General features: G+C 24.2%; 2 protein-coding genes across 2 annotated transcripts; both read right to left on the minus strand.

The window, feature by feature from the left end:
* Positions 1 to 15,587: 15,587 nt before the first annotated feature.
* On the minus strand, positions 15,588 to 15,908 carry DSM5745_08022 (uncharacterized protein; the record flags this gene model as incomplete). Its single annotated transcript, XM_026750038.1, has 1 exon — positions 15,588 to 15,908. One exon carries the CDS (start codon positions 15,906 to 15,908, stop codon positions 15,588 to 15,590), a length of 321 nt encoding a protein of 106 aa, XP_026601042.1.
* Positions 15,909 to 17,155: 1,247 nt separating this feature from the next.
* Positions 17,156 to 17,665, minus strand: DSM5745_08023 (uncharacterized protein; the record flags this gene model as incomplete). The annotated part of the gene is made up of 1 exon (XM_026750039.1): positions 17,156 to 17,665. One exon carries the CDS (start codon positions 17,663 to 17,665, stop codon positions 17,156 to 17,158), a length of 510 nt encoding a protein of 169 aa, XP_026601043.1.
* Between the last annotated feature and the right edge of the window lie 7,281 nt (positions 17,666 to 24,946).

Here is a 24,946-nt window from a genome sequence, read left to right on the forward strand (position 1 = left end):
CCGGTATTATTTAAGGTTTTAAAAGTAATATTTTATTTATTTAGCTTGCTAAAGTTTACCATAAAAATAATATTATTAATAAAATTATTAAAAATAAGCTTATAATCCGCGAGAAACCACGCAAGATAATTTAAAAAAAAAATTAAAATTATATATAAAAAATAGTTTATTTATACTTATTAATTTAAGGTGCTTTTTTATAATTTAACTTAGCTTTTTTAAATAATTTAAGTAGTATATTTTACTTTTTAAAAATAAAAAATATTAAGTATTAGCTCTTAAAGCGCGGGTGTGTTTTACTAGGCTATTATAAATTTTATTAATTATGCTTAAATTTTTTTTTAAAAAAAAGGGGGGGGGTTAAAGTAAAATAATATTAAGGCTTTATATTATATAACCCTTAAACTAAAGGGTTTAGTATAGGTATTAAAAAAATACTAGTTAGTTAGTATTTTTAAAGCTATTTTAGGTTATAAGTAATATTATTAAAAAAGTTTTTTTAAAATAGTTTTTCCTATCCTAAATTTATTTTAAAAGGTTAAAAAATAGGGTTATAAAAATAAAAATATTTTTATAAGTATTTAATAAAGCTTTAAAGCCAGGGGGTATATATTTTTATTTTTAAAAATATATTTTTTTATTTATTTTACTAGTAATAAGGCGTGAAGCATTTAGATTATATTTATTAATAAATAATAAAAAAAAGTACTTAACTTTTTAAAAATAATATTATAAATAATAATAACCTACTTTAATTTAAGGTTATAAACTTTATATAAACTTTTAAAGTATTTAATAAAATACCCCTTGGCTATATAAAAATTAATTTTTATTTTATATATTTTTTTAAAAATAAGGTAAAAGTATTAATATTTTAGCGCGTGTTAATAAAAAATATTAAGTTATATTTTATTAAGTGCTTTATAAGACATTTTACTAATAATTTTATAATAAAAATAGTTATAAATATAAATAATAATAAAACCTAGGTAATCTTAAAGGAACTTTAGGAGTTAGTTTTTTATTATAATAAATATAACTAGTTTAATAATATAATAATTTTTTACCTTAATAATTAGGTTTAGCGCTAAGTAATATTTTAATACTAAATTAAAAATAATACTATAATTTTTATAGTATAACTTAAGTAGTTAATATTTTAAGGTGTTATTATAGTAAATATACTTTATTTTTAACTTTAGTTATATTTATAGCTAGTTATAAAGTCAAAGAAATCTTTTAAAAAGTTTTTTTTTATAATAAATCCCTAGTAAAACTAAAAGGCCTTATTAATAAATATAATAAAGTATAAGGCGCCTATTTACCCATGTATTAATATAGGCCTATAAATATTTATATATATAATATTACTTAGTTAATAGCCAAGATTCCTAGTTAAATTTCACTTTATTAAAAAAAGTGTTATTTTTTTATTAATAATATATAGCTTATATTATTTAACTAGCAGGCCTTTATATAATTTAAAGCTAATAATATACTAAAAAAAATTTAATTTTTTTTAAATGCGTGGGCAGCCTATTAATAAGCTAAATATATAAAAATTACTTTATTAAAAACCTTTATTTTAGCTATTATTAAACCCTTAAATAAAATTATACTTTAACTAAATATAAAAATATTTATAAGCATGGTAATTACCTTAAGGGAAGTATTAATATTTAAATAAAAATAATAATAAAATTTAAGTAAGATAGTATATATAACTAGGGATTTATACCATGTAAGTTTAATAATAATAATAATATTAAATATTATTGTGGAGGGGCAGTACTAGAGCATGGGAGCTAAAGGAGCCAAATAGTGGTAGTAACCTAGGACTAGATAGTATATAATATAAATAAAAATAATAGTAAAAAAGAAAATATATATATTAAGGTAAATAATAAACTAGGTATAAAAGGCAGGTAATAAGGCTATAAGTATTATAAAAATTAATATTAGGGTGCAACCCTACTATATTTTTTTAAAAAGGGGCTAAAACTTACTAGTAAGTAAGACTTTTTTTTATTTATATTTTTTATTTTTTTTTAAAATAGTATTTTAAAGTATAATAGCTAGCTATGCTTTGCTTAGCTAGCCTTTATTAGGCCTTTTTTTTACTTTTTTTTTATTAATATTATATATAGGCGGTAATTAAGTAATTTAATAAATATATTTTAAAGCTTATTAATTTTACTAAAATAAAAAGTATTAATAATAATTAATAAGTAGCTTAGCTTTATTTAGTGCTTTTTTAATAACTATGGCTATATAAGTAGGAACAAGGGTAAGGGGTAGTATTATTTTATAATAATTATAACTAAAGTTATTAAAGTACTCCTGTTCTAGCTTTTAAAACTATATATATATATTTATAATAATAAAAATAGCTTTTTTTTAGGACTTAAAAAAGTTACGCCTAATAAATATATTTAGGTTAAATACTAGCTTTATTTTATTAACCACCTTAACTAAATTTTATTTATAATATTTTATTAAGGTATTACTAATAGCCCCTAGCCCCTACAGTTAAATAATTAAGGTAAATAATTATAAAATTTTTAAGTAATAATTTAAAAAACTAAATAAAAAGGTAGGGCCGGGCATAAGGTTATAATATATAATAATTAATTTTTTTTAGGTGCCTTTTTTTATTATTTTAAGTATTTAATAGTTAGTTAACATGGTAATATACTAGGGTAGTATTATATATTTTATTTTTATAACTAGTTTAATAAATTTATGTAATACTAGCAAGTGCATAATTTAAATAATAAATTATAAGTAAGGGTTTTTTTTAGTTTATATAAAAATATTTAATATTATTTTTAGTTTACTTTTTATTTTTTATATAATTAATTAAATTAAAAAAATTATTAGCTTTATCTCGCGCCTTTACTTATGCTAACCATGCCTTTACTTTATTTTTTTAATATATACTTAGTAAAACCTTAGTATAATTATTATTATTTTTTATATTTAATAATAATAATTTTGAAATAATATTTACTTCCTGTTTATTTTAAAGCGCTTAGTTAATATTAATATTTATATATTAAAAGTAGGTATAATTTCCTTATTAAGTATACTTTATATAATATAAATATAAAATTAGTTAGTACTTATAATTAGGCCTTAATATAATATACCAGGCTTAATAAAATAGGTCCTGGTGTATAAGTTACTAAATAATAATATAATAAGTATTTTATAACTAGTTATAGTTTAGTATTTTTTAGTATTTATATAAGTAATAAAAATAAATATTTATTTTCTCCCGGGCAAGGTTTAAAAATTAAGTATTTAATTTATATTTTTTAAGTACTAGATTTTTAAGTTTTTTAGCTAAATAGTTAAAAAAACTATTAATATTAATAAACTTATGGTTATTAAATATACTTTTATAATTTTTTTTTATAAACTACTAGGGAGAGTGCCACGGGTAATTTTTATAATATTAAAATATAAAAATAACTTAAAAAGCTAGGGGCGCTTATAATAATACTAGTAAATACCTAGTATATTTTTTAGGTATAAAGGTTAAATACCTTATTAAAATTATATAAAGTAGGCCTTGCTTGCTATAATATTTTTTAAATTTAAATAATTTTTTAAAATAAACTTAATATAAGGGCGTAGTACTTTATTTAATAAGTTAATTTTTATATTAATTTTCCCCCCTAGTTACCTTATATAAAAATAATATATATATTAATACTTTTTTTTAGTATTAATATAATTTTTTTATAAATTTATTATAAGGTGCGTGCTTATAAGGCAGTACTTTACTTTTTACTAGTTTTAATTATAAAATTAATAATAGTTAATACTTATATATAATAGTAGGTGTTTTTACTTTTAATAAGTAAGGCTAATACTTTAATAAACTTAGGCAGGTATAAGTTTTTAATAACTTTTTATACTAGGTTAGTTATATTATTTTATAATACCTTTTATATAATTATTTTTATTACTTAGTAACTAATAGCACGTGATAGCAGCCTTTTTAATTAACTAGTTATTTTATATTTAAGTAAACGCAAAATACTAATAATAAATATTTAGTTTATATTTATTAATATATATAAAATTATAGTACTATAGGCTAATTTTTAATTAATTATATTTATTTATTTTTAATAGCGGGCTCCTGGGGCTAGTAAATTAAAAAATATAATATTATTAATATATTAAAAATAGGTTAAATATAACTTTTAAACTTATTAAGTATTTTTTAAAAAATAATATTATAAGTAGTAATATATTTTATAAGTTTAGTTTTAGCTAGTTATAAAAGGCTTAAGGCATGTAATTTAGCCTAGCTTTAAATAATTAAGTTATAACTAAATAATAAGGTAAGGCTAAATTAAAATAATAATTATATTAATAGCTAATTTAAGGCACGGGAAGTTTTAACTAAATTTAATATATAAATAAACACGCGGGAAGTTACTAGCAAATTTTTTTTAATTTTATTATTTATAAAGTCCCGGGTATAAATAAGTTTATTATTTTTTATAATTAATTTTAATTTTTTAAGTAATAATTATTATAACTAGGTTAAAAAGGCATGCCTAGGGCGTGGTTAATATTTTTAAGTATAATAATTAATATTATATATTTTTTTTATTTTTTATTACCCACGCGATTTACTATAGTATTATTAATATTATTTTAAATAGCTTGCTATTTAGCATTTAAACTTAAGCTATTAAATATTTTTTAAACCCTTTTAATTAATAATTACAAGTACACGTGCTTAAAAATATTTATAATAATATTTATTTAATTTTTATTATTATAATATTTAAAAATAAGGGTATTTTATATTTTTTTTATCTTAGCATGCTACTTTTTTATATTTTTAATAGCTTTTTTAATTATATTTTAAAACTTATTTTTATTAATAGCTATAAAGTTAGTTGCTTTTCACGCCTTGGCCTTTAAAATATATTTTTAAAGCTTTATAATAATATTTTTTAAATTATTTTTTATAATAAATAGCATTATAAATAACTTTTTTTATTATTTATACTATATGTTAAGTAGCGTGTTTTTAATAATTTAAATAGCTTTTTTTATACTAGCATAGGTTACTAGGCTAATTTTAATTAACTATTACTTTATAAAAAATAGTACCTATAATTATTTAAGTTTATTTTAAAATATTTAATAAACACGGGGTTAGGGCACGTTACTAGGGCTAATAAAGGCCTAATAATCAAAAAAATAGTATTAAGTAATATTAATTAATAAACTTATTTATATATATAAAAAGGCACTTTTATTATTATAATTATTATTTAGTTTTTAAATATCCTAGCTTTTAAGCACTTAATAATTATAAAATTAATAAGTTTTAGCATGCTTAGTGCTAGTATTTTTGCTAGGTTAAAAAACTTTTATTTTATTTTTTTTAAGTGCTTGTGTTAGGTGGCCATTACTTTCTTACTTTTTTTAAAAAGGTTAAAATTAAAAAAAAATAATAGGGCCATGGTTATAATACCTAGCACCTTAGTATAGGTAGTAATAATTTAAGTAAGTAAGTAATTAGTAAAAAAAAGTAATATATAAGAATAAAAAATAGTAAGTAAAAGTAATATTATAAACTAGGGGAAATATAAAATTAAATAATAAGAATTAAAAAAAAAATAAAAAATATAAAATTTTTAAAAAGTATTAAGTTATAATAGGCAAAGCAAGTCCAGGTAATAATAGGTAAAATATAAAAAAATTAGTTTTAATTAATAAGGGGGTAATATAGAAAAAATTAACTAATAAAAGGTAATATAAAAAAAACTAACTAATAGTAAAATATAAAAAAAATTTACTTAATAACTTTTTTTTAGCAACTCCTTAACTCTTTATTTTATAACTTTTTAACTTTTTATTTAATAACTTTTTAACTTTTTACTTAGTAATTTTTAACTTATTTTAGCTAGTAATAATAATATAATAATTACTAAATTTTATTTATTTAATACCTAGCTAGCTTCTTGTTCTACCACTATATTTACTTAGTTTTTTATATTTTAGTTTTTTTTTATCTTTTATTTTTTTATTTTTAAGTTTTTACCTTATTTTTTAGGCTTTACAGCGCCACTAGTAAAGTTTTTATTTAAGTAAAATAGCTTTAACCTATTATTATTTACTATATAAGCCATGCATGTGCTATTAAATTTACTTAGTTAATAAGCTTTAATATTCGCGTGTACTTTTTTAATTTAGTAAGGTTTTAATTATTAAAACTATAATTTAGTTATTATTTTTAAATCTTATTTTTATTTACTATTTTATAGGAGTATATAGTTACCTTTTTTTAATAATATATACTTAATAACATGGTTATTATCTTAAATATTTTTATTTTTTTTAAATATATTTTAGTTATAAAACCACTTTTTTTATATTTTTATTTTTTTTTAATTTACTAGGTTTTTATTATAATTAGGTTTTTTTAAATATAAATATTTTTTTAAGGTAGGGTTACCCATGTGGGTACTTTAAGTTTAATTAGGAAAATTACCTTTTAACTTATAAATATTTAAATAGGAGTTATCCTGGTAGTTTTTTAAGTTATTAATTAAATAAACTAGAGTATTAGGTAAAAGTATTAAGTTTAACCTTTTTTAATATTATTAGTAAGCTTGCTAATAATATTTTTAATAACTTAGTTTATATATTTAATAATAATATTTACTTTTAAGTATTATTATAAAATATTAGCTTACTTAACCTTATACTTTTATAAAAAAATATTAATAACTTTTTTTTTATTTTTAATTTTTTTTATTTAGGACTATTTAGCGGGAAATTTTAAATTTATAAATAATATATTTAAATAGGAACTTTATAATAATAGGTGTATTTATAGTAACTAGTGGTTTATTTTTAGGTTATTTTAATAATAAGTAAGTTTTTAGCACTATATACCTAAAATTAGTATTAAAAGGCATGTAAATATTATTAATATTAAATATATTAAAAAAAGTAGTATAATAATAAAATAAAGTTTTTTATACTTTTATTAGGGATTCTTAGCTTAGTATATAAGGTATTTTTTTATTAAAGCTATTATATTTATATAATTACCTAATTACTAGTACCTAAAAAATAAGTAATTATAAGTATTTTTATAACCCTTATACCTTAATTTTTTATATATTACCTTAAGAATTATATAATATTTTTTTATATTATTAACTACTTATTAAACTAGTTAGCCTTTAAAGCCTTTTTAAAATAAGTAGCCTTTATATAAAATATAAATAGTAGTAATAACTTAAAGCTTATAATAATTTAATTAACTTATTTTTAATAATTTTAATAAGGTTGCTAGGTACCGGGTAATTTTATAATACCTTATTAAATAATAACCTTTTAAAAATATACTTACCTTTAGGTTAGGTTTATTTTTATTTTTTTTAATAATAGGTTATAATTTTTTAAGGTTTTTATAAACTTACTAAAGGCCCTTGCCCTAGTTAGTTATATTTATATTTTAATTATTTTTAGTTTTACTTTTACCTATTTATTAATATTAATTTTAATATTTTTATACTATATTTTTTTTATAATAGGCCTGTATAATAAAGTATTTATAATTATATTTTTATTACCTAGTACATGCTTTATAATAAAGTTAAATATTTAAATTTATATTAATTAACTTATTACTAGCACGCCTAATAAATTAAATACTAACTTATTTAACTAGCTTATTAGGGTGTTAGTGTTAATTTTTTAAAAAAAATATACTTTATATAGCTAAAACCTAAGCTTTTTAAAAGTTATTATAAGGCCTTAATATTTTTTTTAGTATTATATTACTTTTTTATATTATTTTATATATTAAAATTATATTTTACCACGTGTTATTTTTTATTTTTTTTATATAATATATACCTTTTATTTATTTAGGCTCGCGTTTACTACTAAGATAATTATTAATAAAGTAATAATATAGTTAATAGGTAGCATGCATGGGAATATTATAATAATTTTTTATAAATAAATAAAGGTATTTTTTTATTTTATTTTTTACTACTAGCAGGCGTTTTTATAAAATAATAGGTATAGTGGTTTAGCTTCCTAGGCATAATAATTAATAATTATTTTAAACCCTGTTATTAGCCCTGTAAATTTATAAACTTACTTAATATTTTAAGGCTTAAGCTAGTAAAAAACCTTAGCTATTTTTATTATTTTAAAATACCTTTTATTATAATTATATACTTATTTTATAATTTTAAGCCTTTTTATATAAAATTATAACTTTTTATTAAAACTATGGCACTGGCAAGCTTTACTAGGTAAAGCATATAGTTTAGGTTTACTAGGTACTTTAATATATATTATTAAATTTTTAATAAAGCTTTTTTATTATTATACTTAGTCTTAGGTTTTTTTATATTAATATTATTTAAAAATATTTATACTATTAGCAGTATTAGTTTTTTTTAAAAAAAATTTTAATTTTAATAAACTAGGCAACCAAGTTTATAACTTTTTATATAATAGTTATTTACTAAAAAAAATTTATTATAATATAAATAATGGTCTTGTTTTTATTTTTAGGGTTTAGGGTAATCTAGTTATATTTAAATATTTAATTAATAAGGGATGCCACGGCCATGCTAGTAAACTTATTAAAAAATTTATTAATATTTAGCAGGAAGTTTGTGTTTTATATAATAATTTTATTAAGCTTAGTAATATTAATTATTAGTTAGTAAGTACCGGGCATTTTTTTTAATAATTAAAAAGTATAGGTTTTTATAGGGGCCCTGGGAGTGTTTAAATATTCCAGCCTTTAAGTATTTTTTAAGTATTTTAATTACTATTTCTTAGGCTGCTCTTAGGATTTTAATTAAGGGTATTTATTATGCTTAATATTTTATTATTTATAATTATTATAGGGGCGCTATTTTTAATTATATATAGCTAATATTTTTAGTTTCCTATCCTAGCGCCCCTTTTTTTTAATATAATATATTTAATAATATTTTTTATGCTATTAACTAGTTTTTAATTTTTAACTTTATAACTTTTTTAGGTATTAATTAGGTTCCCCGTGGGAACTAGGTAATTTATAATTAAAAATAAAAGTTAAACTTGGTACTTGCTTTAGGCGCTTAATAAAAGGGATAATATTATTTAAAATAAAGTTTTTACTAATTTTTCACGCCTTTTAATATATTGCTTTTTTTTATATTATTTACTAGTTATACTTTATTAACTTTTTTTTAAATAAGGTTACTAGCCAGGTTATATTTAAAGGCTATACCCTATATATTTTTTTAACTTTATATTTTATTTATTAAATATATCTCGGGGGCTTGCTTAGGCGTTTTAATAATTTTTAAATAATTTTATTAATAAATACTTTATATATATTAAGCAGGTTAAATATAAACTTAGTAGTTATAAATTTATGGCCTGTAATTAGCTTGCTAATTTTATATTTATTTAAATATAAAATAATTAAGTATAAAATTAACTTAATTTTTAAATCCCCAAGCGGCTAAAAAGTGTTTAAATAATATTTAATTTACCTAGTAATTTTATATTTAATTAAATATAAAATTATTTTAATTTTTAATTTTTTAGGCGCTTGGGTGTAGCTTAGGTATTTAGCTACCTTATTAAGGGCCTTATTTATTAGTTATTTTAGGGCCCCTAGTATTATTATTTTAGCTTTTATAATAAGTAACCACCTAATATTATAATTTTTACTTAGTTTTTTAAATCTTGCCTAGGCTAAATATTTTTTTTATACCTAGCTAGTAATAGCTTTTAGGGTATATAAATTTTTAAAAATTAGTTATAACTAGTAAAATAAATTATATACTTTATATTATTTTTTTTTAATATTTATTATAAACAAGGCTTAGTATTAAAAAGGCCTCCCTAAAATAATTTTTTTTAAGTTATTTAATATAAAATAATTAATACTTTAATATATAAAATTATTAATAGTTACTAAAAGGTTTTTTATAATATTTATATAACTATTTTTAACTTAATTTATAATTATTATTTTTACCCGTGGTTTTAGCCTGTAAAGCAAGTTAATTTTTTTATATAATTATTTATTAATAATATTAAGTTTTATATTAGTGTCCAGGAGCGCCTTTATAAATTATTTTTTTATTTTAATTAAAATTTTAATACTTAAAAATATATAAAGGTTTTTTTTATTAAATAGAAGCTTAGACCTTAAGCCTTTTATAATAATATTTATAAGTATTACTTGCGTGGGTTAAAAAAGCATGTTATTAATTAACTTAGGTCTTAATATTAGGTTTATAATAGCTATATTTTTTAAGATTACTTAGGGAATTTAGGTAATAGCGCTAAAAAGGCTTAAATTTATAAAAAATTAATAAAAAAATATAAAGTACAGGTGTTTAAATACCTTAAAAAGGTTATTAATTATAATATTAACCATGGGTTGCTAAAGTATATAATTAAGTATAAAATTTATTAATATTTTTTTTAATTTAATTACTAGTTTATTTTTAACTATAGGCTAGGATTAAATAGTAGCTTAAGGCTTTTTTTTTTATATTTTAATTTTTATAACTTTTATTACTTTTTTTACCTAGGGCTATTTTTTTATATTTTTTAAAAGCTTGGACTTTTTAATTATCCTGTTTACATGCTAGTTAAATCTTACTAATTAAATAATAGGGTACTTATTATTAATAACTTTATATTTTTTAACTTATTTATTAACTATAAATAACTATAATTATACCTTAATTAAATTATTAAACTTATAATTAAAGTCTTTACTATTTTTAGTATTTTTTTCTAGGTTTTTAATATTTATAAGCTTAATAATTAAGGCTTTAATAATACTAATATTTACCCTTAAAAACTTTGGCTTTAACTAGTTTTTAATAACTTTTAGTACTTAGTTTATTATTAGTACTTTAAGCTAGCCTTTAATTTTAAATTTTTTATTTTTTACCTTACTAATATATAGTTTATTAATATTTAAATTTTTATAATATATTTTATTTACTATATTTATTACTTATATAATATAAGTGCCTATATAATATTTTAAGATTTTATAATAATAGTAATTATTATAAGGCAGGGGCGCTTAAACCAAAAGTATTAATATATTATTAAATAGGTATTATTAACCTTAATATTATTAAGGCGGGTATTACTAGGGCGGGTATTATTAAAATAAGTATTATTAAAATAAGTACTACTAGGGCGGGTATTACTAAAAAATAGCTTTAATTTAAGGGGAAATATACATGGTAATTTAATATATAAATACTTAGGGGGGCGGCGCTTATTATATATTTAAAAAGTAAAAAGGCTATTATACTTACTAGGCTATTATAACTTTAAGATTTAGTTATAATATTTTAATAGCTTTTATAATTTTTTAAAAGTTATTTTAAGTAAGACTAAAGTGCCTTTTTTACTAGCTTATAATTTTATTAAATAAAATTAGGGGTTTTTTAGCTACTAAAATACTAGCTATATATTTAAAAGTATTTAAAATATAATTTTTTTTAGCTTTTTTTTTAAAAAATATAATAACCTTTTTATTAACCTTAAGGTATAGTTTTTTTTATTATAAAAGTATTTAATATATACTTTTTAATTATTTTATATTTAAGCTAGTAGTAGCTTTTTACCTTTAACCTAAATTTTTTAAAAACTTATTAGGCTAGGTTACTTAAAAGGCCTTAAGTTGACTAAATATATTAAATATAATTATTTAATTTACTAATTTATATAACTTAAGCTAAAATTATATTATATTTTATAATATAATTATAAAGGTTATTAATTTATATATATAGCTAGCTTTTAAATTTTTTAAAATACTAGTATAATTACTTAATTTAGCACTAATTAAAATACTAGTATTTATTTAGTATAATAGTTTTTAAAACCTTTTAATCTTATTTAGCATACCCTTTTAGGTTTTTAATAATATTTAAAATACTATAACTATAGTAGCCTGTTACTTAAATAACTTTTTTTAATTTATTATAAATATTTTAGTTTTTACAGGCTTGCTTGTATACCTTTAAAAACTTAATTATATTTTTATTATTAAATATAGGTATACTTAAAGTACCAGGAATTAGTAGAAAAATAATTAATAAAAAATAATATTTTTTTTTATTATATTTTTTATATTTTTAAAGGTACTAGTATTACTACCGCGGGAGTTATTAAAAAATATATAAATTTTATTAATAATATTATTAGGCTTACCCTTAGCCACAGGAAATATATTACTAAAATTTTTAGTTATAAGCATAAATATTTACTTAATATTTTTATTACTATTCTTGCTTAAAAACTTAAATATATAAAATATTTTTATTTAATAATAAAAGTTAATAAGCAGGTAGTAGGCTTATATATATTAAAATTTTTAAATAATTTTTTAAAGGGCTAGGTTTATAAATACTTAGTAAAAAATAAAATTTTATAATTATAAAAAAAAACTTATAAAATATTTTTATTTTATTATTAGGTATTTAATATAATTACCTAGGTAGGCCTTTAAAAGCTTTACTTTAAATTTACTAGCTATATTTATATTAGCTTTACTAATTTTATTATTTAATTTATTATATTTATTAGGTAATTAGTATTTTTTAAAATTTTTTAATTTATTATTTTTTTAAAAATTACTAGGGTGCTTTAAGCATGGCTTACCTGCCTTTTTTATTAGGTTTAATTTATACTTATTATTTAATTTTTTTTAATTTTTAGGCTTTAATAGTTTTTTACCCCTTTTTTTAATACTTTTAAGTACTTAAGTTACCAAGGTATAGCTATTAATATTAAAAACTTTTAATTTAAGGGTTTAATAAACACCCTTTTTACCCTTATAATATTAAAAAAACATGCCCTATGTTAGTTACTAATATATAAAATAATAATACTAAAGTATAAAAGCTAAAAAAGCTAAATAATAATAGTAACCTAAAACTAAATAGTATATAGCATAAGTAAAAATAATAGTAAAAAAAATATATATATATTAAGGTAAATAATAAACTAGGTATAAAAGGCAGGTAGTAAGGCTATAAGTACTATAAAAATTAATATTAGGGTGCAACCCCACTACATTATATAAATATTATTATTTATAAGCTATTTAATTAATAATAAATTATAAGTTAAGCTAGGTATATACTAAATATTTTTTAATAAAAAAATTTTAATTTATTATATACTAAACTTATTAATAATACCTAATATAATATTATTATAGCCTTTAGTAAAAAACTTATTATTATTAACTATTTTAACTAAAACTTTAGCATATTTAAATAATATAAAGTTATGCTTAAAGTATATTATATAATAAAAGGTATTAAAATTAAGTATTTAACTATTATTAGTAGCTGGTTTAATATTTATATAAGTTAATTTAATATAAAGATTTAGCTTATTAATACTAAAATTTAATAATTTTATAAACACAAAGTTTATATATATAAAGTTAAAGTTAATACTAACTATATTAGCGCCTGGAAAGGCCTGTAAAGTATTAGGTAAAAATATTAATAAAAAACTTTAAGTTAATCCCTAAGCTAATTATTATAAAGCACTAGTAGTAGTATTTTTTACTTATATAATATTTATAAAAATAAAGGCGCCACGGCCTTTTTTACCTTTTCTTCCTTTATAGTATTTAAATTTATTACCGCGGCCTTAACAAGCGCTAGCACTAGTGCTTTTAAAGTTACCTTTATTTTTTAATTAGGTATTTACTAGATTCCTAATATAGGTAAAAAAAAATAATTATTATATAACTAGTAATATATACACTATATAATACTATAATTTTTAATAAAAATAAAGCTATTATAACTAGGGTAGCTAATAGTATTAGTAGTATAATAAGTAGTTTTAAATATTTATATTTAGTTAAGTTTAAATTATAAAAAAGTAAATAAATATTATTAATATTTTAATAAAATATTATATATAACTAAGTAATAAAAAACTATATATTATATAAGCTAAAAATTATTATAATAAAAAAATATTATATAACCTATTAATTAAGGGTTTAAATAATTACTAGCTTAGTAATAGTATTTTTAAACTTTATAAAAAATTATTTTAATTATTAACTAGTATATTTTATTATATTAAGTATTTACTAGCTTTTTTAAAAAAAAAAACTAGCGCTAAATAAGTTATATAGCTTTTATAAGTAATAAAAGGCTTAAGTAATATTTTAAAAACTAAAAATTTAGTTTATATATTATATATAAAGTATTAATTATAAAAATAATAATAAAAAAAAATTATATCATATTTAGCACCCTTACTTTACTTTTATTTTAATATTTTAAAAAGTTTAAATATTAATTTAGTTTTTAATAATAAGCTTAGTAACTTAATTTTAAGCCATATTATTTTTATTAATATATTTTATAATAATAATAGCTTGTTTTAGTAAATACTTATAAAAAAAAAACTTTTTTAATAATAATAAGCTAAAAACAAGGTAGTTTAAATTAAAGTATAATTTTAAAAAAAATTATATTATAAATAATAGTTTTTTTAATTATTAAGCCATGTAATAACTTTATAAAGGTTAAAAATAATAATAATAATATTAGCTATATTATAAATAAATTTTTATATAGCCTTAATATATAAAAATAATATAAAAGTTATATAAAGTAAATAATTAAAAAATTTATATTAAATAATTAAAAATCGTAATACCGCATAAAAATATTTTTAACTTAATAAATATTTAAAGTAAATAAATTTTAAAAAAAGGTAGTAATAAAAAAAGCAGTTATATATAAATAAATATAATATTTTAATAAAAAAAGCTATTTAAGGCATATAATTTTTTAAAAATAAAAGCTTAAAAATTATATTTAGCTAGGCCACGATAGTAAAGCTATATTTAATGTGGTTAACTAAGCTAATAGGCAAGGGCTGTAGTAGGGCAAGCAGTATACTACGCTCCGACAGATCTTGTAAATTCTGGCCATTAATAACTGGCAGTTAACGTAGAATCAATATAAGCCAATGCTCAAGCCCGGTAAACGCTCTCTATTAAGTGTAGAGATCCATTCATTTCAACGGCGGTGAACATCCAAGACATGGTGAAAAGCAAGTGAAAGTGAGTCTTCTTTTGGATTATTCTGAAACGTCATGGGTGGTCAAGGTGTTCATCCCACGAAAGTCGACTTTGTATCTGCTAACCCCAAGACCAGGAAGCGTGGTGGGAATCGTACGGTTAAGGGTACACTAATCGTCACCAAAGCGTTCCTACCTAGGTAAAATCCCTGGTTTGAATCCGCCTTCACCAACCAGCTACAAGAAACCAACTGCCAGAAAACAATCCTAAGCCTCACATCATCCATTGCTTCTACCAACCTCGACCCGGGCATAGTAGCCAGACATGGAGTCCAGTTCCAGCGGCCTTCGTAATGCAACGCTATGAGCAGAGAACACTTCTAGGAGTTATCCTACCCCTCAATCAATATGAAGTCCCGAGGCTCGATTCGTCTCTTTCGCCTGCCTGATGGCGCCTTGACCTCAAAGCAAAGCTGATCAATCTATTCTCTATAGGGTACAGTGGCGTACTTCGCATTATACAACGCGAGAAACGAGTCTCTATCGCGGTCGAACGGATCTTGGAAAGCGATTTTCACATCCTGGTAGGTCCAAGTGCCTATCTCCAGCAGCCGGAGGGCACTATAGTCGCGAAGATGGACCGCGATAAGGCGCATGAGCCGAACTGCCTCTTCGTCCTTGGCTTGCTTTTCGTGGTTATCAAAGTGTCGATCATTTGTCCAGATTATCTTGTTCATTGTCAACTCCCTCAGGGTGGGATGGGCGGTCTCTAGAAATCTCGTGAAGGTCGATAGCGAGGTCATGATTTGGTGCAGCGACAGCGCGGACAGGCATATAAACTGGAACTTGTTCGCCAGCAAGTCGAAATGGGCGTCTACCAGGCCGAGAGCGGTCTTTCTTTGGCAAAGCTTATGATATTCGCCTCCTGGACATGCCAGGTGCAGGCTCTCCAATTTTAGACCAGCTTGGCCAAGCACGCGCAGCAGCCGATTGGGATTTGTGTCCGGCCTTGGGTGCCGCGCTGTGGAGGTTCGGTGTGGGCAGGCGCAATTTGGGGACCGGGGGCTTCGGTGTTTGACCATCACAAAACTAAGCATTAGTGTGGTGAACTAGAAAAAGGTATTGAAAGCATGGCATTGGATAAGCTAAATCCGAGTTCGGAGTCGATTACCATACGGAGACCCCGACTGGAGCACTAACTGTGGTTTATGGTTCAAACTCCAAAGCTTAGCCGAAGCTTAGCCCCAGGGCCCGCACTGTATGTAATTAACCAACCACAGGACCAAGTATGAGAGTCTGTACGTTTACGAGGGGGGCAATGTATACCACTTTGGCGACATGGTGTTGTTTGTGAGAGCTGGGTGTTAGTTAGATATGGTACTACTTGCCAGAGAACATAATGAAGGAGATAATTCTGGCAACAGTATTTATTGAAGAAACCGGTCTTAAAGCATGTGCAGAGGAATCCATGCATCTTCGTAACTTTATACCAGTTATGCCCATTCCATTCTACCCAAGGGTACAGTAGGTAACCCGCTTAGGTAGATACCATACCAAGATCCAGACATAGGCACGATCTAGATCATGACAGGACTGTCAAGTTAATCTTAATATTTTCAGATTGACCTGCTATCTTATTCTCCAGGCCGGCCTAAGAGGCACTATAACGCATAACCAGGCGCTAATCAAGGTACTACAAGTTCTTTACTATCATCGGTCCCGCTGTACAGAGCTACCTCTTGCTATCGCGGTAAATTAACAAGAGTGACTATGGTACTTGATAGCCATACTACTCAAGCTGAAGGAACCAATTCATGCATTCTGTGTAGTTCCGTAACTGGTACAGTAAAGCAAAGCAGACAAAGATTAACCAAAACTCAAATCAGAAGTAAAAGGCCAATAATCCCAAGGAGAATGGTTACCAAAGATACCCACTTCCAAGGAGAAGTACTTAAAGCCCTGCATTATCCACATAACCGCTATTCCGAGTACCTGGGCATAATAGGGCACGCAGCGGCAGCATACCCTACCTCGGGCCTATGACCAACGCCTAGCAAGTCATAAGCACACTAGTAGCGCCGTTGCCCAAGTAGAAAGTCCCGTCCGCCTTGTTCGACGTCGCAATGCACTCGTACGTCGGGTAGGGCGCGCCAAACGTCCCAGACTTCCACTTGATCGAGTCCGACAGGTGGTGCACGGTCGCATGGCCATGGCAGTCTGCGCCCTCCCAGAACTTGAAGGTGCACTGGTCGTTCCACCACGCGTCGGGCGACTGGTCAACGGCGCCGGCGCGCGCACCGTACGTAAACCCGTCGAAGTTCTTGCATTGGCCGCTCCAGACCCAGCCGGATTGGGGCTCGGGGCGCCAGCTGTCGGCGCAGGAGCCGGAGCCGTAGAGGTCCAGCCAGACGCCGGTGGCGCGCTTGGTGAGGGTCAGGGCGTCGGCGTCGGTGGTGTTGACTTCAGGGGCCGAGTCCAGGGCAGCAACGTCGGGGGTTGGGCTGGCGAGGGCGACGGTGGCGAGGAGGCCGAGGGGGAGAACGAGGTTTTTGGTGAGCATTTTGGTGGCTGGGGGGATTAGTGTGTCATTTTCGACGCTAGGAAGCTGGGAGAGAAAACAACATACTGAGTCTGGGACCTGTTTGAAAGGCGGCGTACGGTAGTTGATTGGGAATCTGGCTTGGGGTTGTTGTACAAAAGTAGCAGAGAGACGCGGCGTTGCAGCTGTATTTATACTTGAAGCTACAACTGGTGCTTGGTCTATGTCGACTAATCATTTAATGCTGCAGGTCCGGCCAGCAAGACAAGGCTGAAAGATCCGGCCCGGGCCGGGGCCGGAGATGGGATATTTATTGCCGTTTAAGGAAATTCTGCAGCTATTCCGAGGTGTGGCGGAGGCGGACCCTGTGTCTCACTTAATTGTGGCAAGGCCATCAGTAATCAAGATATCCCTGTGTCTCACTTTATCAAGGTGATCAGTAATCAATATATCGTTATACCAGTTCGCCGTGAATTATTGGACGGAACCTGGGCTGTTGAGTAATCACGAATTCAGGGCAGGTGGAGCAGGATGAACCCAGCAGAAAACATTCTCAGGGTCTCGTTCGCCACTGTCAGCTTGGAGAGGATCCTCATTCCACGCAAATGGAGACGGGCTGGTTATCCTTGGTGTATTCTCAAACTCCTGCAACTTCTGCACCGACGTCTTGGGCGGCGTAGCAGGAGGTGAGACATCGCCAAATGCCCAGGCATTGGTTCGCCACCTCGATACTACCCTATTCGGCGCAGCTACTGCCGAGTGATACACTCCCTGGACAGCTTTTTTAAAATTGTCCCTTCTTGAGATGGTGATCAAGGATGGGCTTTTGGGAGAATCGCTGACGGAGCAGAGCACAGAGCGCTTGGAGGACAGTGTTTTGATCTTGGCGTTTAAATAAGAAATAACAGGTTGACGAGCGTGGTTAGGTAGTAGTTTCCCAATCAGATATTTGGCAAGGGCGGATTTGGCCACCCACAGGCTGAGTCTGCTGACGCTACCATCCATACCTAGGAGCGGCCTCGAATCTTCCATTAGTGTCACCGAATGTTGGAAGTGGTCAAGCGGCGCCGTGAACTTTCATTCGGATCTCCCATGTGCTCGATGAAAGCTAAGACAAAAGATATGGTTCAGAAGGACCTGCCCTGGACCTCCGCGACCCAAGTTCGAGCTCGAGCTCGGTGGGCTGGCGAGACCCATCGGAGCCCTAGCCCTATAAACCCCCTACAGGTCCGCAAGCAAAGGAAGCATTCTTACACTCAAGTGCAACAAGGATTCACGACCCCATGATGCGCGAGTGTACCTATCGCCGCAAGCGCCGCACCCTTCTGGCCCCCGCCCAACGTCCCCGTTGACAGTCGACACAAAGACGCCCACGGACTCGCTGACGAAGTCGCCCGCGTTCCAGTCGCAGTCCCAGAATGCCATCCACTGCGTGCGCGGGGATCGTCCAGTTGCGGGCTGGGATGCCTAGAAGGGCCGCGTCGGACGCTAGGAGCTGCTCGGGTCTCTGATCACGGCGATGGGGGCTTGGGGCGCGGAGGGGTCTGTCAGCTTGTTAGTTATGAGACCTGGGATGACGGGAGTTGGGTGCACGTCGGGACCATACCGGTATATCCATGTCGGCGGTGCTGCCGGCAGCTTGAATACCCTTCAGCTCAGCATGGGCTAGTTTCTCAATGTGCAGGGTGGCCGTGGAGGGAGAAACCAAACACATTCCCCGGGCTGGGAGGTTGTTTATCATCCAATTGCACCTTGGACGTCGGGCACTGTCGGTTGGTACGTACGGAGACAATAGCAACCTTGGAGGCCATTTTGGTTCCACCGGATAAGGTAACACTTTGAGGCTGGTGGTTGGGGCGAGAAGGATCGAGAAGAACGGAGATTTGGTGCCTCGTGGAGAAACTAAAAACCAGCGACTGAGGCTAGATCAGGCACCTAATAAGGGACAGCTTGCCTCAAGTCTCATTCGTCATCCATTACTTCCCACAATACACAAACAGTCGATCAACCGGCAATGAAAACGGCATGTTCAACCTTGCGTCTGGAGAAAAAAGGTCCATGCTAATGATATTAGAAGCAAGAGCCAACCGGTTGGAACGCCTGTCCACCCAAGCTGTTGCACTACTAAAAGGAATAAATAGTTACTGTATGTAGAAGTCTCTTGTATTACTTAGTATATTAAGCTAAATATTTTAAAAATAAATAAAAAGTTTTATAGGTAGCTATTTAAGTTAAAAAAACCTTTTTTTATTAAAGCCCTAAGGCTGTTAGTAACCTTAAATATTTATTTTTAATATTTTTTTTTATTTATACTAAAAACTTTTTTAAATTAATAAGCTATAAGCTACTAGTATAAAAAAAGTTTTTTTTAAATTAATAAGTTATAGGTTATTAATACTAAAAAAAGGCTTTTTTAAAAGCATAATTTATAAATAAGTATTAAAAAGCTAATAATTAAAATAATAAAAATAATAAATATTAATAAAAGCTTTAGGTATTAATAAGCTAAAGCAATTCCTAAAAATATAAATAAATAATAATAAAATATATAAAATAATAAACTTTTAATAAAAGCTTTAAGCACTAGGTAGCCCAGGATAAATTAAATAATAAGTAATAAATTAAATAATTTATAAATTTAAGGCTTAGCTAGCATGTTTACTAGCTTTTTTATAAATTTTATAGCCTTTTTATAATTAAAAAAGTAATAATAAATGTTAAAGCATATAAAAGCTATTTTAAGAGTAAAAATAAGGCCTAGTTTATATAAAAAATATTATTAGCTAGTAATAATAAACTAGTATATAGTAAGTTATTTAAAAATCTTAATTTTTAATATAGGGCAAGTTACCTAGTATAGTAATATATTAAAGTTATTAAAGTATATATTTTAAGTATTAATTTTTTTTAAAAAAACTTAGTACTAGTATAATACCACATGTTTTAAATAATATAATATTAGCCTAGTATTTATAATAAATATAATTAAGCCCTAAATATAAAGTCCTTAAGGCGTAGGCTAGTGGGATTATAATAAAAATTATAGTCCTAAATAATAATATTTTTTTTAAATCTTTTTTATTAAGGGATAAGATTACTATAATAGCCCACATGTATTAAAAGCTAATAAAATTATTTAGCTACTTAATTTAAAAAAGCCCTAGGGTTTTAAAAGCTATTAACCATATAATATAATCACGCTTTAAAGCTTAAAAAATATTAAATAAAAATTTTAATTAAGGTAGTTAATAAGCTAGCCACGCTAGTAAGCTTATATTTTAATATTTAAAAATAAGATTTCCCGCGGGTAAATATAAAAAGCACTAAAAGTTTTATTAAATTAAGTTAAAAATATATTAATTTTTAATATTATAGTTAAGGTATTATATAAAACTAGGGTAAGGTTTTAAAATAATATAATATTATATTACCTTTACTATAAGGTTAACCCTTAAAAATAAGGATAAAATAATAATAAGCTAAAAATAAAAATAATTAAATATAATTTTATAATACACGAGTTATTATAAGTTTAATATAAAAAAGGCTAATTTTAATATAAAAATTACTAAAGAACCTACTTATATAAGCTTAGGGAGAATTCCTAGTAAGGCTTTAAAGTATTTAAATATTTTAGGCCTTAATAGCTTGGTAAGGCTATTTACTATTTATTTTTTAGTAAAAATAAACTAGATATTAACCATGCTTTTAGCTTTTTTTTTAAATAAAATAATACTAAATATTAATATACTTACTTTAAGTATAAAATTAGGGGTTACTAGCTAGTACTATAATATCTTTATTATTCCTATAAATTATAATAATTATAAAATTTACTTTTTAAATATTTATAAGCTTCCCTAGCAAGTAGCAAAGCTAAATAGCCTTTTTAATAGCTTATATTTCTTTTATATACTTAGTTTTATAAAAAAATAGGGCCATGGTAAGCTAATACTTAAAAAACTAGCTAATAATTATAAAGCTTATATAAAATATATATTTAAAAATAAAATAATATATTTTTAAATTCTTATTTTAATTAGTATTAGTATAGCTAGTTAGTGGTTAAAAATTTTTAAAAAATATTAGTTTATAATTTATAAAGTCTTAAAGGTAATAAAACACGCGCTTAATAATTATTATATGCTTTTTTATAAGTTTAGTAAGAAAATAGCTTAAAATAAACACGGGATAGGTAATATTAGCCTAAGTACCTAATATAAGGTATATTAGGGACCTAATAATGCTTTAATATTATTTTAAAATATTTATTAAAGCCATGTACTTTTTAAAAGCAGGCTTTAGCTTTAAGTAAAAATTTATTAATATATTATAAACCTTAAAATTATTTATATTAAACTAGTAAAGGATTTTATTTATATAGCTAAGCTAAAAAAGCTAAAGTATTTAATTAGCCTAATTTTAATAAACCTTTATACTAAAATAATAATAGCAAGAGCTAAAATTAAATATTTTAAAGTACTTATTTAAGGTATTTTTAATTTTTTAAATTTAGGCTTTATTTTTACTAACTAATAGGAAATTATTTATATATATAATAATAAAAATCTTATTATTAATAAAAACTTTTAGGTTTAAATAAATAAAATAAAAGCCTAGTATAACTAAAAAATTTATAAGTAATTAATATTAAATTTATAATACTTACTTTAGGTTATAAAAAGCCTTTTAAAGCTAGTAAATATACTTAAAGCTATTAATAAAAAAATAAGGCTATTTTATAAAAATTATAATATTAATATTTTTATATAAAAATATTATTTTTATATTTATTTATTTAATTTTAAGGTTTAGCGCGGTGGTAATAATAAAAAAAAGCTTATAACTTATTAGCTTTATTACCCTAGTAAAGGTTTTATAATAATTAAGCCTATAAACTTACTTAAAGTTTTAAACTACTTAATAAGCTTTATAATAAAAAATTTAGCTTTTTAATTTTTTTTTAATTTTTAGGACCTATTTACCAAGAAGCAAGTATTTTTTAAAGGGTAAGTTAATAAGATTTTAGGTTTTATTTTTTATTAAAAAATTATATTTATTTTACATGCCCTTAAATTACTTATTTTATTTATTTTTAACTTTAGCTTGCTAAACTATTAATTTATTTTTTTTAAAAATTTACTTATAAAGTATTATAATTAATATTAAAATATTATTTAAGCCAGGCTTGCTAGCTAGTACTTAAAAATTATTTAAATAAAATTTACTAGCTAGGGTAATCCTATTTTATATAACTTTAATAATATTTAAAAATAAAATAAATAAGCTAGCTTATTTAAAATTTAAAAAGCCTTTTTAAAATTAATAATAGCTTAGGCGTGTGTATAGTATACTAGGCTAGTATTTTAAAAACTAAAATTTAGGTTTTTTAAAAACATATTAACTTTAATAATTAAATTAATAACTTTTATTATTAAATTTTTAAAATTTATATACCTAAAAAGGTTCCTAAAAGCTAGGCTTTTTAAAAATTTATTTTTAAAATTTTTTTTAGTATTTAGGTTAGTATTAGCTTAAGTTAGTAAGTTTTTAAAAATAAATATTCCTAAAAATACTAAAACTTTAGGTGCCTTAAAAATAAAAATTCCTAAAGGGTTTAAAGCTTTAAAAAGTGCCTTAAAAATAAAAATTCTTAAAAAAAGTAAAGCCTTGGGAATAAAAATCCCTACAAAGCTTAAAGTTTTAGTAACTTTTAGTAAGGTCTTAAAAATAAAGGTCCCTAAAAGCACTAAAGTAATTACTTTTAGTAAAAAAATTAGTTTAATATAATAATTTTTAATAATATTAATATTATATACTAAAACCACATGGCTATTATTTAAAAAAACCTAGTATAATTTATTTATTTTTTTATTAAACCTAACTAGCCTTTTAGTTCTTGTTTTACCATTTTTATAAAGCTTTTTTTATTTTTTTAATAGGTTTAAAACATAAACCTTAAACTAAAAAATATAAATATAAAAAATATTTAGCTAGTGGCTATACTAGGCTTTAAATAATATAATATTATTTAATATAAAATATAAAGTTTAATTATATAAATAACTAGTATTTTTATAAAACTTAAATTATATATTAGCTAGGGCTCTAGTATTATATAATATAAATTATATAAAATTAAGTAACTTATTAATAAATACTTTAATATAGCTATTTTATTTATGCTAGTTTATATTAAATATTTTTATAATAACTTTAAAGCTATAAATAAGGTATTATAGGTTATAAATATTTTCCCCCCTTAATTATAGCATACACGGCGTAGCAAGAGTTTAGGTATATTATATTAGTAAATAATAAAAAAAACCTAGGTAGTAAATTTATTCTTGCTAGCTAGTATTATAATTTAGTAATAATAAAATTTATTATTTATAATAAAGCTTATATATATTTTTTTATTAAATAAAAGTAAATATAAGCCGGAGATATTTATATAAAATAATTTAAATAATTAATTAATAAATATTATAATACTTTTATAAGGCTTGGCCTGCTAGCATATAATAATATAAAATTTATAAATATAACCTTTAAGCATGTATATATTATAAATTACCTTTTTTATTTTATTAAGCTAATTTTTAAAGGTATAACTTATTTATTAATATTAAAGCTAAAAAAATTTATTTTAAAAAATAAAGGCTACTAGTATTAAAATAGCCGGTATTACTAAACCTTAATAAAGGTTAAAAAAAATACTTTATAAACTTTAATAACTATATACTAAGCTAATTTATAGCTATATAAAATAATAATATTAATATTTTATAGTTTTTTAGCTTTTATATTTTACTAGCTAAAGCTAACTAAGTAATACTTATTTAATAGTTAAAAAATAAATATTAATATAAAAAACATGTTTAGGTAATATAAAATATTATTTAAAGTTAAAATTTTAAACTAGTTATTAATATAATAAGGGATTTTAATAATACTAATACCCTAGGTACTAAAAAATTTAAGGTTAATACCCTTAATATTAGGGCTGGTATAGGGCTTAAAATCTTAAAATAAAAAGTAATTATAAGTAATATATTATATATAACTATTATTTAGGGTAATTTATTAAATAAAACTATTTTAAATAGTCTCTTGCTTAAAATTTAAGCTAATTTAAGCTATAAGTACCAGCTTAAATATAGGCTTTATATCTCCCCTAAATTTAAAGTTTTTTTAGGGGCGCTTAGCGCCCTTGTTACCTTAAAAGTTCTTTTAAAAGGTTTTAAGCTTAAAATAAAGTTAATAGTATTTATACCCTTGTAGTAAGGCCTTTGCCCTAAG

The sequence above is a fragment of the Aspergillus mulundensis genome (genome assembly GCF_003369625.1).
Source record: "Aspergillus mulundensis strain DSM 5745 chromosome Unknown scaffold_9, whole genome shotgun sequence".
NCBI classification, from domain to species: domain Eukaryota; kingdom Fungi; phylum Ascomycota; class Eurotiomycetes; order Eurotiales; family Aspergillaceae; genus Aspergillus; species Aspergillus mulundensis.